Raw genomic sequence first — 17,649 nt, 5'->3', positions numbered from 1 at the left:
AGTGCTCGGCACCCCTCTCAGAGTGCTCGGCATCCCTCTCAGAGTGCTCGACACCCCTCTCAGAGTGCTTGGCTCTGTTGTTGGAGTGGTCTGCACCTCCTCTCCAGCATCTCCACCACCGTGGATGACCAAGTGCTCGACGACGAAGGTGCTGGTGAAGCCGCCAGCTTCCCCCGTGCCCGGACTGTTCCAGTCCCAAGCCGCCTTCTTGTCGAACACGGCGTCACGCGAAATAAGCACCTTGCCTCCGCGTGGGTCATAGAGCCGGTATGCCTTGGTACCTTCCGTGTAGCCTAGGAACACCATCGGTGTGCTCCTGTCCTCCAGCTTGGTGAGAACCGGCTTCTTCTTCCTGACGTGGCTGATGCAGCCGAATGTCCGAAGAAAGGACACGCTTGGCTTGCGCCCATACTAAGCTTTGAACGGCATCTTACCCTTCAGGGCCTTGGTGGTCGCGCGGTTTTGGATGAACATCGCCATGGTCACCACCTCACCCCAGAACCTTGCCGGCATGCCCTTGGCCTTCATCATGGATCGAGCCATGCCGACCACCATCTGGTTCTGCCGCTCCACCACGCCATTCTGCTGTGGCGAGTATGGCGCGATGTGGTGTCGCACCATACCCTGATCCGCGCAGTACGCAGCGAACTCCACCGAAGTGAATTCGCCACCCCAATCTATCCGCAGCACGAGCAGCTTCTTGCCGCTCTCCGCGTCCGCGCGCGCCTTGAACTTCTTAATCGCTGCCGCCGCCTCATCCTTGCTCGTCAGGAGTTGTAGCCACATATAGCGACTGCAATCATCCACGAGCAGGAGGAATTACCGTCGACCACCATTTGTGGCTGGCGTGATTGGCTCGTAGAGATCGCCGTGGACGAGCTCGAGAGCGTCCACCGTGCGATACTTGGCCGCCTTTGGGAACGGCAGCATCCTCTGCTTCCTGGCCAGGCAGCGGTTACACAGCTCGTCTGCGTGCTCGATGTGGGGCAGCCCACGGACCATCTTGCCTAGCCGACCAAGCGCGTCGAAGCTGAGATGCCAGAACCGGGCATGCCACAGCCATGGCTCCTCGGTGTGCCGTGCTACCAGGCACTGCTCCACCTTCAAGTCGAGCAGGTACAGCTGGTTCTGGGACCTCTTCACCTTGGCAAGAAGGCGCTGCTCCTGGTCCCTGATCTTGAGGACACCATCCTTGATCAGTACCTCGCTTCTACGCTCATCCAGCTGGCCCATGCTGATGATGCTTGAACGCAGCTGCGGGATGTAATATACATCCGTTAGCGCGCGGTGCTCGCCATTCTGACACCTGAAGATGATGGTGCCACGCCCTCGGGTCGCCACCCTTGAGCCGTCACCAAACTTCACCATGCCGGTCATGTCATCGTCGAGCTCAGAGAAGGCTGCCCTGGAGCCCGTCATGTGATTGCTGGCGCCAGAGTCCAAATACCACCGCTGCTCCTGCTCGCCGCCCACATGTCCAAGGTGGACTTGGGCGCGCGGTTCATCGAGGTTGACAGCCTTTAGGGCCTTCCTAGGCCCTTCCACCGCCATCACCTCTCCCTTCTCCTCGGCCTCAATGTCATGTAGTGCACAGAACATCGTCATCAGGATAGTGGCCTCATCATCATCATCAGCCTACGCTAGATGAGCCTCAGCCTTCTTCTCCTACTTGCGATTTAGGCACTTATTTGCCCAATGGCTCGTCTTCCCGCAACGCCGACAGGTGTTGGGGTTGACCTTCTTCTTCTTCTCCGAAGAAGCCTTGCCGCGACACTTGCCATCGCCACCGTGGCTGGAGGAGGCTACCCCGGACATCCTCCGGGCAGCCCACTCCTCTATCAGCAGCAGCATGCCGCTGTTCTTCGTTGTTGTGGCCTGCTCTATGCGCTCATCCACCACCCATAGACGACCTGTCACATCCTCAATAGTGAGGGTGGACAAGTCCAGCATCGTGTCTATGGAGAGAGCGATCTGGATGTACTTTATCGACACGGAGTGGAGGTACTTGGAGACCGCCTCCTCTTCGTCGATGGTGATGCCGTGGCTCCTCAACTTGCAGATGAGCGTTTGCAGGCGGAGGGAGAAGTCCTCCATCGATTCACCATCCTTGAACTTGAGGTTGACGTACTCCTACTTTAGAAACTGGGTCGTCGCCTTCTTTGCGCGGTCGGAACCGACGCGCATCGCCTCAATGGCCTCCCACGCCTCCTTAGCAGAGTTTTTCGCCCCTAATGGCTCCCTATACTCCGCCGGTACAGCAGCGAGGATAGCCTCTAACGCTGACATGTCATCTTCTTCGTTGTCGGCGCTCTTGTCAACAGCATTCCAGAGCCGTCGGGCTCTGAGCTTGACATTCATGGTCACCGACCACTCGCCATAGTTGGTGCGAGTCAGCGTCGGCCAACTGGTGATGCTGACCTCCCACACCATGCGCACAACGACCTCCTGTCGTGGCTGGGCAGCCACAGCAGCGCCGCTGCTGTCGTCCATCTCCAAACCGTCCGTCATCGCCAGCGGTTAGTCCGGCGACGACACTTGTACGGCTTTGATACCACTTGTTAGCCCATAGGATCTCCGGCACGGGTGAGTCGACCACTCACCGGTGTTGCCGACCATGACTATCGTTGTTCGACCACCCACTAAGGCTAGAGGTAGAAGAAGGGAGGGAGAACAGAGCACACACACTCAGCACAAGCACCAGCGTTGGCCGGAGCTCTATAGAGGAGATGGCAAAAACTGAACTCGCTCGCTTTACTGAGTTGCAGTGGTAAAATATATATACAACTCTATCCATCTAATCCTATTACAGCTGCCATGCTGCTACAGTGACTAGATGTAACAGCAGGGCTGACTTTGACGCCTGCCCCTACTGTGGCTATAGTGCGGCAGGAGAGCCGTTCGGTGCCTGCCCCTGCTATGGCTACAATACCCACAGCAGGTAGCCTTTTCGACGCCGTCAGCATATTACCTAACAGATTTGTCGAACGGGTGGCGCGCACTGCCGAGTGTTTCACACACCAGGGAAGAGGAAAGAACCGGCCGGAAAGCCACAGGAGACCTGCCAACTCATGTGATTTCTGTAGCCTGTAATGCAATCTGGCATTAAAGCATGCGTTCGATCTCCACCATAGGCCATAGCAGCAAGCAAGATGCAGTGCACAACACCATCATCAGAAGCGTCCTCCAACACAATAAATTTCACGGTTTCAAACTGTCACAAAAGCATTTCCAAATCATCACATCTACACCTGTATTCTGATCAGGACAGGCCATGCAACTCCCAAACCACAGTCATACGATTTGCCACCTTGCTCCTAAGTTGCAATATTTGTAGGTTGCTTCAGCATATTTCCATCACATTCACACTGACAGTGCCACAGAAGAAAAACCCATCATCGCGCATCACTCGCAAGTCGCAATATATATAGTTCCACCTCACTGGCTGCGCGCTACCTCAGCTTCTGGCTGCCAAGAACTGTGACTGACGAGACGACAAAGAAGGCCCATCATGTTAACTGAACAACAGAACACAAACGTCTGTTCTTCTGTGAAATCCCATACTCCTATGTGACGAAGATCGAAGCATTACACTACACAGGCGCGTAGAGAATTCATATCATTTGAAACCAAGGACTCCCAGCTCCCAGGTGCAGTGGGCTGCAATGCAATAATAGGCAAATCCATAAATGTCAAAACTACATCCTCGTCCAAAGTATTCCACAAATCAAACCACATTTTAATAAAAAATAATAATTAGGAAATTGGCTCTCTAGTGAATGTACACATGAAAACAGGGGGACTGCTCATAGATACAGGTAAAAATAGCACACCAAACTCACCCGATTAAGCAGTAGCATGCAGTCGCTGGCCAAATCCTCCCCACACGGCCACACCTCATTCATCTGTCAAGACCATCAATGGTGCGAGACATCAGGGATGTGGGAGATGAGGTGCCAGTCCTCCCCTGTTCCTCTCTTGCAGCGCCTCTCCAGATCAGGGCAGAAACAGATCTTCAATTGCTTCAGAGCCGTGAGGTCCTTTATCCCCTCCGGCAAGGATTTGATGCCCGGGCACTTGTAGATTTGGAGCTCTTGAAGAGAGGTGGTGAGGCGGCAGATGGATTGTGGAAGGCAAGTCAGCCCCCTCAAATAATTAATCTCGAGTTTGCGTAGAGAGCAGAGTTCTCCGAGGCAGTCGGGCAACTGGTGAAGTGCTTCGCACCATCCTATCTTGAGCAACTGGAGGGATGTGAGTTGGCCCATTGTTTGGGGGAGGCTGATCAGGCTATGGCAGAATTCGATGGTCAACTCTTGCAGAGACCGGAGTTCCCCTAGCGACTCGGGTAGCATGCGGATATTAGACCAGTGGTCCACTTTCAGGGACCGGAGGGATGTGAGGCTCCACAAGCTCTCAGGCACCTCGGTTTGCACTCCAGAGAAGACAAGAATCTCCAATGACTCGAGTGCCGTCATGTGTTGCAGTAGCTCCCACCCATGCCCAGATCCTAATCCTGTCACATTCCATAGTTGAAGCTTCTTCAGTTTGTTAAAACTGGGGGACGAAGAAGACCCCTGGCATTGGCCTGGTGACTGCAGCATCTGCTCACGGCCATTCAAGATCAAGCGCTGCAGCGACGGAGGAAAGCGCGGCATCACCTCCAACTTTGGACAACGATTGATCTCTAACTCTGATAAGCAGCTACCAACTCGGACTTGTCCCAAGTGAGGTGTTAAATTGTAGTTGTAGCAGCCTCCCCCATCTTCTACATCGGGCATGGTCCTCTCTGGTACCATCCACACCTCTCCCAAACGAGGCAGTTTGTACATCTCCATCTGCACCAGCGAAGGAAATGGGCCTCCACTTATGCTCTCAAGAGAAGGCATCCTTAGCAGCCGAAGCACCTCCAAACAAGGTAGCTCGACAAGCCCATCTAGATGCTTCAAGTTCGGCAAATCACATAGCAACATCACCCTCAAAAATGGGAAGGGAGCAGGGCCCTGTACTCCACCACCAACTTGACTTTGCATCCACCCTGCATACTGCCTACCTGAATACCCACGAATGTCCAGCTTTTTAATACCAGGTGGTGGTTCTAGGACATCAAGCACATCTTGCTGCAACTCAGTGTTCACCTCTTTTGTGTAATCTGCCATCCACTCTAGGCCCAACCACTGTAAGTTTGTCTTCTGTTTCAAGCATACCACGTGTGCATCATTCGTATCCATCACATGTTGAATACCTATGATTGTTAGTCCCTCACTAAACCTAGATACATTTGCAAGCTCTGACATTCCAGCAAACTTTTCTCCCTTACCAATAGCAAATAAGCCCAACCTTTGTAGTCGACTGAGCTGTCCAATGCCTACAGGTATTCCTCCCAATTTTGTACATGAATTTAGGTTCAAAACTTGAAGCTTATCCAAGTTGCCGATGCCTTCAGGCAGCTCTACTAGCTCACGACAACCCTGAAGGTCCAAACACTCCAGATTTTCCAGTTTTGTCATACTTGATGGTAGCCTCTTAACTTTGCTGTAACTTAGTCTCAACAATCTTAGCATTTTGTTTCTGCCAATGGAATCTGGCAAGCATTTCAGCTCTCTACAACTTGATAGGTTCAATGTTCTTAACTTCTGCAACTTACCAATAGAGTCTGGCAACACTGTAAGGTCACTACAACGGCAAAGATCAATACTTGAAATCATATGACAATCACCAATAGAATCTGGCAAACTCTTTAGCAATATACAGCCCGACAAGTTTAGTGTTCTTAACTTTTTCAGCTTACCAATGGATTCCGGTATCTTGATAAGTGAATAGCTGCTTGTTACATGAAGTGCTTGCAGGCTCCAAACATCTGAGATACCCTTAGGAAGCGTTTCACAATCTCGTAATGACATGGCAAGATATTTCAGATACTTAACTTGAGATATGGTGTTAGCTCCTTCTGCATTGAGATATCCCACCGTAACACTGCGCAAGTGCTTTGCATGCTTCAATGCCATGGCATATATGTAATCTTCATACTTAGGCATATATACAGCACGTGCTTTTCTAAAAAAAAATTTAGGTGCCATATGTTCTGTCTGTTTAATCAAAGAAAAATATCTATAGCTCTTTGTGGTACTGCTGGGCATGTCAAGTGAAATTTCATCACCCAAGATGGACAAGGCAAGATCATGAACCAAATCATGCATCCCACATGTCACTCTCCCATCTGTTTCGTAGAAGATTTGTAGGAAATACACTTGCAGAAGAGACTCAAAGTGGTTGTGGCCAACATGCTCCAAGTCCAAGCAATCAACACCATCCTCTACAGCGATCATATCATGAGCAATCCATAGGTCAATCAATTGTTCTTTATCAATCCCATGACCTTTAGGAAACAATGAACATATTTTAAAACATTGCTTGAGATTAAATGGCAGATGGGAATAGCTTAACCTTAAGCATGCAGCTACTCTATCTTCTTTACCATCAACATTCAATAATTTTCTCTTTCTCACAACCTGCCACTCTTCTATCCGCTCCTTCCCATGGAGAGCACCTGCAAGTACTTTAATTGCTAGTGGCACCCCACCACATTTGTCCACAATCGCTTTCCCAACCTCTTCAAAATCCCAACCAGCAGGAGGTGTTACCAGGCTTTGTTGGAATAGTTTCCAGCTGTCATCTGGAGACAAGAATGGTAAGTAAAATTGGTTGGTGGATCCCACTATTACCGCAACTTCTCTGTTCCGAGTAGTAAGTAAAATCCTGCTTTTAGGTGCGCCAACCTTTAGACGTACCATGAATTCTTCCCACTCATCTCGTGAGTTGGTCCAAACATCATCCAATACAAGAAGAAACCTTTTGCCCTTCAACTTGTCCAAGATAGTTTGGTTCATATAAGGCAAGGCATGGGTTCCTGGATTATTGTCAGAAAAAGCTTCAAACAATTTTTTGATGAGATCATTGACAACAAATTCTTTTGACACATGAACCCATAGTCTAACTTCAAATAAATGCCTCTCTATAATGTTACCATCATTGAAAACCAGTTTAGCCAAGGTAGTCTTCCCTGACCCACCAAGCCCGATGACCGAAACTATCTTAATTTTCTGTTGATCATCATTCTCTTCAAGCATGGATATTATCTCCTGCTTATCTTTATCTCTTCCAACTACTAATGCCTCGTCAACATTAGGCAATGATGCCACCTCCTTTGTTCTCATGTTCGTAAGTTGAACAGGAGGATCCACACCCTTTGTTATTGCTTGGTAGTCAGTTCTTTGCTTCACGATTGCAGCAAATCTCTTCTTGATTGCCTTGATCTTGTTGGCTGAGTTGCATTGAAAAACAAATGATTTTGGTATTGTGCACAGGTATTTGGACACAATACCACTGTCACCATTGGAGTCATGTTTTTCAGCCTTTAGCTGGAACTCATCAACAACATCATCAACATCATAAGAAATATCGTTCAACTTTTTCAGCCAAGCAAATGATTGTGTACTTCCAATAGAATTTTCTGCTGTTTTTTCCAGCCAAAAGTTGATCTCCTCAACAAGATCATGGAGCTCCTGGAGATCTTCCTTGACACCCACTATAGAGCTGTACTCTTTGATTAGTAGTGGAGCTAATTTGCTGCCCACAACCTTCAAGGTTCCAGATACTAAAGCAGATATGGCAGCAGCTTCTACCCCGGTCATTTTTCTTATAGATTCTCCTGTGCCAGATATTAATTTCCTGCAAAAATGAATTCGCAGTGAGCAGCCAAACATGAGGCCAGAATTCAAAAATGAGCTGTACCAAATATGGCTCCACATGCATGATGAAACTACATCTTTCCTATTGTGCTTTGATGTGAGTATTAGTTTTTTTCTGCTGCATTAATGCATGAACAGTACCAATGCCAATGTCAGAGAAGATTTCATTCAAATAATAATCTGATAGAAGTGTACGAAATAGTAGCCGGTATATTTGAGATATCTCACCTGGGTAAACAGGTGCTCAAGTACGCATCCCGCCTTTCGGTCTTCGTGTTGCTGAAGTGCTCCTTTACAAACAATGTAGAATTCCTTCTAACATAACAGTGAACTCGACATAAGAAGTGTCATCTATGTCCGAAAATTAGAGAGCAGGATATAGGAGAGTACAAGATACAAAGTACATGAACATGAACTATTCAACGATGCCAACATTAACATACCACTGCCTCAAGAGCTGACAAATAAATAGCAGTCCTTTGCCCAGATTATGATCTATGACTGATGAGTGCTCCAGTATTAAGTACCTTTAGTATACAGATTTATGTGCTGGAAAAAGTACAGGCATCAGAGACGAAATAAACAAATTGTTGACTAGAGCAAGCATGAAAATCAAATAGGATGTATATTATTTATCAGAAATAAACTAAATACCTGGAGCTAAGGGATTTGCTGCTGTTGCTGTGCCATCTCCAAATGTGGTCTTCCTTTTTCTCCTCTGCAACGTGTGCACCAGTGTACCAGACCTCCGAATTTGTGTTGCACAGTGCGGGATGGAGCCTAGATCTTGACGGCCAGTGTTCAGAGTACTTGGGATCTTCTGCTGGCTTGTGATGCTTCGTAGCGAACTAATCAACTGCTAGAAACAAAGACACAAGGAGTAGCGTAGAAAGCTTAAGGCAGGTATCAGAGATGAAATGAATGGATGTGCACAGAGCAAGAAACAAAATAAAATGGGATGCTATACATACCTGGAGCTCAGGGATCCGCTGCCTTTGCTATGTATACACACCAAAGCTTCCGGGGTTGCCTCTGCTCAATTGTGAGTTGTGGCAGCTTCCTTGTGAAGGTAAGCTATCAACTGCTGCCGACCATGGCCAGTCGTAACAAGGAGATAAGCATGATGGATGGAATCATGGAGAGATCTATATGGACAAATGGGCTCGAGGACCCACATGGACCATAGTTACAATAATGTAGAGGACCCACACAACTGAAAGGAGAAATTAGATTTTACCCCTCTGTTTTGGAACAAATCAAAATATCGAACAAAATGTTATGCTTTCAAACCTTGTCAATTTGTCAAGGATGGGTAAATACAGGCATTTGTGTTAGGAATTGAATACAACAAAATCAGTGGGACGTGTTATTCTTCAAACTAATATCTTCATTATCTCTTCTCTCACACACATACACAGCTCAAGGCTATCACATTTCATGGTGCATGAACAATCCAGTAGCTTTTAGTAGTATCAAGCACCTCTTAACTAGCAAAACTCAATTTGCTTTTGACTTGCATCTTTTCAACTCATACTTGCGTCTAGTTTCACTTCTTCGGACTTTGTTAGAAACTTCAAGGATCAACCAGTGTATAGCATCCACTAATCAAATTTTTTTTCTCATCTCAAGAAAATAAATTAATTCCAACATTCTCCCCTTAATTTGTTTTCTTGAGATATCTTCTTCTTTTTCGCAATCATTTCTCTCAACAGAATCCCCGTGTGGCTGCGGCTGGTGGCGGCCCTCCCTCCAACGTGGTGCATCGCGACCCAACGCCCTAGGCCTGGATCTGTCGTCCTCGTGTGGCGATGGCCGGCGCCTCTACCCCCAGCGTCACTGAGCCCCATTCTAGGCTTCCTGGGCCTGGATCTGCCGTCCACGTGTGGCGGCCGACGCACCTCCTCTAGCGCAGCGCACCGTGACCCGACACGGTCACGTCCCTGAGGCCCCCTTCTGAGCTTCCCGGTCACGGTACGCCATCCCCGTGTGGCGGCAGCCGGCGCCACTAACCCCAGCGTGGCGCATCTTGACCCGCCACGGTCACAATACTAGGGCCCCCCTCTTCTAGGCTTCTCGGGCCTGGATACTCCACCCTCGTGTGGCCACCGGCACCCCTCCCTCCTGCGGCGCACCGTGAGTCGACGCGGTCATGTCCCCAAGCCCCCTTTCTGGACTTCCCAGAAATGGATCTGCTGTCCTTGTGTGGCGGCGGCCGGCACCACTGATCCCCCAGCGCGGCGCACCGCGTGCCGACGCCCTAGGCCCGGATCCGTCGTCCCCATGTTGCGGCGACCGACGCCACTCCCCCTGCGCAACGCACCATGACCTACCGCGGTTGTGTCCGCGATCCCCGATATTGCCTTCCCCATGTGGCGGCGGCCGGCGCCCCCGCCCCCAGTGCACCCGCCATACCATGCGTGTCCGGGTTCTGGCCAGCCCAACTCTACGCTGGACCAACGACGACTATCGCCCTCGAGTGGATTTCCTTCTTGAAGTCGTCGCTAAGGAACCTCTAGCGGCCTTCTCTCCTCGGTCAGCCAGGTCAATGTGTAGTTCTTCTCGGCACCAGACTTGGGCGACAACCTTGCTAAGCTCCTGCTTGGCTGATGATGATTACGTTTTGAATTCATTCACCTCGCTGAGGCATCGCCTAAGAGCTCATGCGCCTTGGTGGTAATGGTGGTGTTGCTTTTCTCTTCTTCGTGGTATTTTTGTGTTTGTGCCACCGTTCCCTGGGGCATGGGCATTTGTTGTTGTTGTTGTTTTATTTTCCTTATTAGTGGATATGCCACAACCTCGCCCTTGTGCTAGGGCCGTTGTATGGTTTTAGTCCGGTTTTCGATAATTAACCGGACTAAAGGGTTTTGCCTCGTTCCCCAGAAACGAGGCTGTTGACAATATATCAAAACTATTCAAGTGGGGATTGTCCCCCGGTAACACTTCAAAAAATCCACTTATGTCATTATTAGAGAAACTAAAATTTCCCCATAAATCTACAACTAAATTAAAACATCTATTATTATGAAAAATAATTTAAAACCCATAAATTACATCTATATATAATTCTGAATTACCCGGCAAAGCAGAGATGAATGTATATCATGTATACTTGGCAGAACCTGAGAAGCTTGAGAAAACCCAGAGGTTGTGTCAAAACAAGAGCCCTCAGAGCAGATCAAGTTTTAGTGCCCCTAAGCCAAGGAAGGTAGCGTCCTCCCTTGAGTCGGTCGAATAGAGATAAGAAACATGAAAACCAGTGAACCAGGGTAAGATGAACATACCACAAGTAGAGAAGAATCAATAGGACAGCATCCTTGTAGTTGCCATGATCTATGACTAGGGAGTGTTCGTTCAGTACCTAGCTGAGACCAGTTAGAAGAAAGCTCATGTTATTTACCCAAGAAATTACAGGTGCAAGCAGAAAGTATATATAGCAGGCGAAGGAGTACAAGGAAATATATAGGGTGGACGACGACTGAATGATCGAAGAGGTGGCAGAGTAGTAGAGCAAAATACCTGGAGCTCAGATGTGTTGCCGTTGCTTGTGTGTACAGCAAGACGGAAAGTTTGGGCGCCGGCCTTGGTTTGCACAACGCAGGCGCATCAACTTATCGAGTCGAGGGCAGGGTTCTGCTTCTGCACTGCTAGGTTCTGAAGTAAGGGAGGGCAGCAACTGCTAAAGCAAGGTGTAGTCGTCTCTAGGAGTACAAGCAAAAGCAGATGTGGACGGCTAAAGTAAATTACCCGGCAAAGTGCATCGCATATATAGATTCCCTAAAGCAAAGAGGAACCTTCCGGGAAGCTGCCGCGGAGTTGTGATGTTTGTCATTATCTTAAAAATATTGGAATATGATTATTCCGGAATAAGGTGTTTGTCATTGCAAAAGTTGACGTGCTGCACTGTTTAAGGGAACAAAGAGACCAGCAGAGACAAGAGTGATTGACCGATGCTGATTCGTTATAAGAGAAAAATACTGTATCATGATTGATAAGCCGGACTGATAAGTTCAAACGAACATGGTGCAAAGATAGAGTGAAAAGAAAAGAAAAAAGGACTTTGAGCTGGAAACGCGTGCCAAGAAAGAGCATAGTACTAGTGTGCGGTTGTGCAAGTGTGCATGGCGAACAGGGGTTGCCAGAAAAAAATGTGGTCTTCCATGAATGGTTCATGCCACAGGATGGAGGGGCCCAACAAGCAAAGAGGAACCTTCCGGGAAGCTGCCGCGGAGTTATGATGCAATGCACGTACCGTGCATGGGGACCAGCGAGCCAAGATTGCACGCGCTTTGCTTTGTTGGATGTCAAAGCAACAATGAAGGCCGCTGCTTTCGGCGATGACGAGATGGCGCACCTACCGTTGAACGTGTTGCGCGCACTGGCTACTGTCGGGTTGCTGTGCCGTCGCCGTTGCCGCTGCATGCTCTCGCCGCCGGGTGGAGTGCTGCATTCAAGTTTCAACATGAAGTCGAGAACTCAAACCTAAATGAATGAGCTTCCTCCTAATATTATGTATATACTTGTTCCGTTATGTTATACTCCTAAAGGTGCTCGCATAGGAGTATGGTGAAATAAACTTTGTGAAGAGGCTAAGGTCGCTGTAATTACCTGATCTTATATACACCAATTAATGCTTAATGCGTATCAATGATAATAATATAATATTAAAAACCAAAGTGATTCTTCTATTCATCTTTTACTTACTAAAATGCTCTCATGCTCTTGGTGTTTTTATGTGATCCGGACACGTGACCTATGCTTATATGAGCTAAAATAACTCACGTCCAATGATACTATCGAGTTTTATTTAAAGACGTATTGTGTTCCTTTGTAATTCATGGATACATTTGCTAATTAGTTTTAGAAGAACAAGAAGTTGATACAACGATATTGGTCTAAATGATTATCTCTAAACATGCTACTAATTCAGCTCATATTTTATTATAAAAACTCTACCTAGCGCTTCTTTATCAAATTGCTCTATTGTACGAGAGTAAATACAATCTAATGCCCTGTTCGACTTACCCTATATTCGGCTTGTTCGGCTTCTTTTTTCAGTCCGAACAGTGTTTTTCTCTCACAACAATTTAGCCGGAACAATGTTTTTCAGCTAGTTACAGCCAAGTTTCAGACCAGCGAATGGGGCCTTATTAAGTCTCTCTTCTGCGGGGTAAATATTTTTTCTAAATTAGTTTTCTTGTTTAGTTTCCATATTCGGAGGCGTTCCACGTGCAGGCTTGCATACTACTGTGGACAGTGCCCGGCATGGTCAGGCCGCACGCATTGACCTGCTGGCTCCTGCCGTGCCCACGCCGGCGGGCGACGAGTTTCCGCCGCCGATGGAGACGCTACGGTGGCATCCGAGACGAATAGTTTGCTACTCCCCTGTGGCTCCAAGCAGTGGCGTGCAAGATGCAACCAAGCCCTAGTTGCCCGGAATCGGCAGTGGCAAATTCACTGTAGTACACGGTAGCGCATTGTAGTATTTCGTTTGTATTTAGTAATAATTGTCCAATCGTTGACTAATTAGGCTCAAAACGTTCGTCTCGCAAAGCACAACCAAACTGTGCAATTAATTTTTGATTTCGTCAACATTTAGTACTCTATGCATATACCGTAAGTTTGATGTGATGGGGAATCTTCTTTTTGCATAGTGCTAGAGTTTGGATTTTGAGTAACTAAACACCCCCAATCAAGCAAGTCGATGCATGCATCTCCTCTTGCTCTGATATGATCTCGATCGGATTCATCCGATCGCCCGCCGCCCCGGTCCCACCCGGCACCGGCCACCGGCAGCTCGGCCAGTGCCTGCTTGATGCTTGTCGTTTCCCCGTGCGTGCGCGCTCGGGCACCACGACCACGAGCACGGAGCACGGCAGGCAGCTGGGCCAGAACACTGCTGACATGATTGGGACCTCTTTGTATTGTTCGATAACAGACACTCCTAGGCTGTGCGCTGCCTAATCGACAGTTTCAGGCCACCGGATTCATCAATTATTTACATCAGCATCAGCTTGCTTGTAGGGTACGCGTACGCCCAAGCAACTTGGAAACTAGCAATTGTCGCGTTCATGTTCAGAAAGCTGCAATTTTGATGCCACCACATGCATGTGTCTATTTGTCAATATTTCGTTTTAATATGCCTCGACAATGGCTCCAGCTTTCGGTACTTGACTCAGTGGGTACGAACGGTTCGCTGCATGGTTTCTGGCGGAAATGCCGCAGCAAATTTGATAGAAGAGACAGAAGATATATGGAATCATGATATACCTCTGGTGCAATGTTTCGAAAGAAATAAATAGAAGAATCTTCCAATAAAAATCTCTTCAACCATGCCAAGTACGGAGTAGCTCTTATGTGCAAAGATGATATCCAGCAATACCAGCTTGCAACGAGACCGATCATCAATGATGAGTAGTTTAATTTCTTTGTTCGAGTCTGTTCGTACCCTGGAAGTTTGAGCCGTCAAACTTGAATGGGCCGTAATGGATCGCACAAAAACTGTGACAGCAGCCTACGGGCGTGCCAACTAAAAACGCTCGCATGATGGAATTGAGCCAGGTTCCCCAACGTATACAACAGTAAGATGCGCCCTTTCTGGTGTTTTGCCGTGTGGCCAGCATGTGATGCCTAGTCAGAAATAATGTGCACATGCCCACTTGGCCGATATTATACATAATGACAGAGTAGGTTTTGTTGACAAAGACTTGATGATTTGTTGCATCGTGATGCGCCAGGCATACATAATTTAATTTACAAACAAAGAAGATTGGAGCTCAAAACTTGAGCCACAATAAAAATTGATCCACTTGTTCTTGGACCTTGGAATAAGGCCTGGCGTAGATTAATTTGGAATTCGATTAGGGCACACTGCACAAGAGGAAAGCGGTATCGATCGGATATGCCAACCACCAAAACTTGTATTCAACTGCTATTTGTCTGCCCACTTGCACAACATGATTGAGGTTGTTAAACGTCTTAAGCGTGTTTCGATGACGTGTCACTTTTCTTTGCATTGTTTTGGAAAAGTTGTGATGTGTCCGTTGAGATTAAATTAGGCTAGGTGACTATGAGGCTGGTTATGCTCTTTTGGGATCCTTTATATTAATTAACATTGTTAAAAGAAGCTAGAGTATGAGATTGTTAAGGACAAGCTCAATAGGAATTTGATAGAGTTTCATGGACATTAAGTATGCTGACATGACACTGTATTTACGAAGAGAAAGATATAAAAGTTTCATAGGATGAAACTCTTCTGCACTGTTTGCAATACATAAGAGTGTTAGAAACTGGGACATAAACTCCCACTAAGACTGACCAAAGTAAAGCAACAACGAAGGCTCGCAGGCACGTCCCTTGCCCGCCGCGCGCGGCTGCGTCACCATGCGCACGCGCAGGCCCAGCGGCAGGGCGGCACGCCATAGCCAATGGATACGGCCAGGCAGCGGTTCCCTCGCACTCCCATGGAGCTGGAATATTTCCGAGGTGTCCACTGGCAGCTAGTAGCGCAGTGCACACTTTGTGCAAGCCTGCAAAGGTGTGTTATCAGTTTGACAAATGGCAATGCAGCGCACCTACAGCCAAACGAGCCTGGTGGACCAGATTGAAATCATGCAAGGACAAGCCGAGTAAAACTCAAGATACAAGGCTGAAATCATGCAAGGAAGAAAAACGCATCGTGCATCACTCGTAGTAGTTCCACATATTAACTGTACAGTAGAACAAAATGTTTGTCGTTCTGAAAACTGAATTTTTCATATGCAAAGGAGATCAAACAAACGCTGCATATTCTGATCAAAACGCTGGGTGTGCCTGACAAAGCAGAGTCGTCCGCTTAATACAACTGAATGCTCCATACCCGGTGGAGAATGAACGGTGCAGTGCAACAATTTACTTTTTACTTCACGGCTCAGGTAAGTAGCAAAGGAAATTTGCAGCCGCTAGCCTGAGTACAGGCAACATGCAAGTAGTGCAGCGTAAGTAACTAAAGCATTTGTTCATTGCAAAGCAGAGCTCGAGGATGCCCCTGTAGGCCGTAGCATTTTGGGCTGCTTACATTGATACATATCATGTACTTCTCTGACCTTTAAGGGTCATCTCTGTATTAGATGCTCGGCACCCTCCATTCACGGCTTCGCCGGTATCAGTGAAAAAATATTTAGGTGTGGACTTTTCGGCCCACCTGGTGACGTCTTAAAAAAAAATGGTCCTCCACTGGTATGGGCTACAAGAGCACAAAGACTGAAACGAATTTGTTTACATCATATAGCCTTAAGATCTTCATTTACTTTTTTTCAACCATGCAGGTCTTTCACCTTGACTGAGGCTAATCATGGACTGCCAAGTGCAGTGGACCTGCAATAACACTACATCCTCATTCAAATTATTCAAGAAATGAAGCACTACAAAATTTTCTCTTGTTTTGTAGCATCTGCATCAGCTGCAGAGCCATTACTAAAGCAAACCAATCATAACTACGTGTGGTGCTTACAGATTTGAACTACTTTATATTCTTTTTTCTAAACATTAAAACTGCTCAATATTCCTTTTCTGAACATGACAACTAGCACACAAATGTGTCATGTGAAGCATTCTCCAGAATAAATTTTATATACAACAGAACATTGTGACACATTCTCACATCACATCTGAAGTTAGGACCATCTCTATGCATGTACTAGAAACCAGAGTTCAATTTAGCATAGCCTACTCACACATGCACACGCTATAAGTTATGACCTTTTCTGTGAAGCTACAAGGATGCTTTTGTATGTTACCAAAAAAAGAAAAGAAAAGGAAATTATGGAAGAGAAATAACCTGTTTTAAATGTGCTTTGCTGGCTGCAATCAGTTGACCTATTGGTGTGCAGGTTTGACAAATAACAACAATGGGTGTCTGTCAGTTGGCACCGTGTAGTGAGCATGTCCTTGCAGTCATTACCAAATATATATAAAACCTGAAAATTGCCGTTGCAAATCAATACTGCACATGTATCTTCAACACCACCAATGAAATTAGACGAATCAGGAAATAGGTTCACCAGTGAATCTGCACAAGGATAATGACGGCTAGAGGTTGATGAACTCCCCAACTGCAGTGCTCACTACCCCAGATCTTATCATCACTGTCGGTTCAAAACCACCCTTCATTGTTGGGGGGTTGACAACACTGCCGGTTCCTAAAAAACTACACTAATCTACAGGCAATAGTGTCAGTTCCTGGCTCCACCCGGCAGTGTCCAGTTGAACAACATTGCCGGTTTGTAGACCCAACCGACAATGATGTTTGCTTCAACAGTGTCGGTTCTTGGCTCAAGCCGACAGTGTTGAGCAAGCCTACACTGTCGGCTTGTGTCTCAAGCCAGCAGTGTTGAACAAGCCATCACTGTCGGTTCATAGCTCAAGCTGGCTATGTTGGTCGAGTCATCACCGCCGGCTGGTAGCTCAAACCGACAGTGATGGCTCAACCAACACTGTCGGCTCATGCCATGAACCGGCAGTGCCCTCTTTACCATCACTGCTGGTTTTGTGCTAACCGATAGTGATCTCCTTTTCACATTTTACTATTTTATAATTTATTTTATTTTTTTAGTGGAATCAGATTTCACTTTATATTCGCTACGTAGACGACAAGTCATTCGACATTAAACATTACAAATGTTACAGTTACAATTCAAATGTACTTATGAAGCTCTCGATCCCTTGAAATAAAAAAGAAATTACAATAGTCTAGCGAGCCGCTCTGGCCCGTACTGCGCCTTGTACTTCACGGACTGTGCAATGGAGAATGTTCCTTTTTTCTAAGCACTCCGATACGATGAAGGCTGCTAGCTCCGATGACAGTGCTATGACCTCCATTTCTAACAGCCTATTATATTTAAATTTCTTGCGCTGTCATTCAAAAAAA

General features: G+C 47.0%; 1 protein-coding gene across 13 annotated transcripts; it reads right to left on the bottom strand.

Moving 5' to 3' along the window:
- Positions 1–3,170: 3,170 nt before the first annotated feature.
- LOC136486132 (putative disease resistance protein RGA1) lies at positions 3,171–11,645 on the bottom strand. 13 transcript variants are annotated; one of them, XM_066482927.1, is made up of 9 exons: positions 11,262–11,645; positions 11,027–11,107; positions 10,820–10,936; positions 8,717–8,958; positions 8,400–8,601; positions 8,189–8,294; positions 7,974–8,060; positions 3,840–7,725; positions 3,171–3,657 (listed from the first exon to the last, which is right to left on the bottom strand). In XM_066482927.1, exon 8 carries the CDS (start codon positions 7,686–7,688, stop codon positions 3,915–3,917), a length of 3,774 nt encoding a protein of 1,257 aa, XP_066339024.1. In that variant the 5' UTR covers positions 7,689–7,725; positions 7,974–8,060; positions 8,189–8,294; positions 8,400–8,601; positions 8,717–8,958; positions 10,820–10,936; positions 11,027–11,107; positions 11,262–11,645; the 3' UTR covers positions 3,171–3,657; positions 3,840–3,914. The 13 variants fall into 13 exon arrangements, with proteins under 13 accessions (XP_066339024.1, XP_066339029.1, XP_066339027.1 ...); XM_066482932.1 differs by having other exon boundaries at positions 8,717–8,826; XM_066482930.1 differs by having other exon boundaries at positions 10,820–10,872.
- Between the last annotated feature and the right edge of the window lie 6,004 nt (positions 11,646–17,649).

This window comes from Miscanthus floridulus, chromosome 10 (genome assembly GCF_019320115.1).
Source record: "Miscanthus floridulus cultivar M001 chromosome 10, ASM1932011v1, whole genome shotgun sequence".
In the NCBI taxonomy this organism is placed as follows: Eukaryota; Viridiplantae; Streptophyta; class Magnoliopsida; order Poales; family Poaceae; genus Miscanthus; species Miscanthus floridulus.
This window is presented reverse-complemented; position numbering and strand designations above follow the sequence as displayed.

Bases quoted from the DNA above. Each gene is read 5' to 3' on its own strand.
- LOC136486132 (XM_066482925.1), bottom strand. From the start codon at position 7,688: ATGACCGGGGTAGAAGCTGCTGCCATATCTGCTTTAGTATCTGGAACC.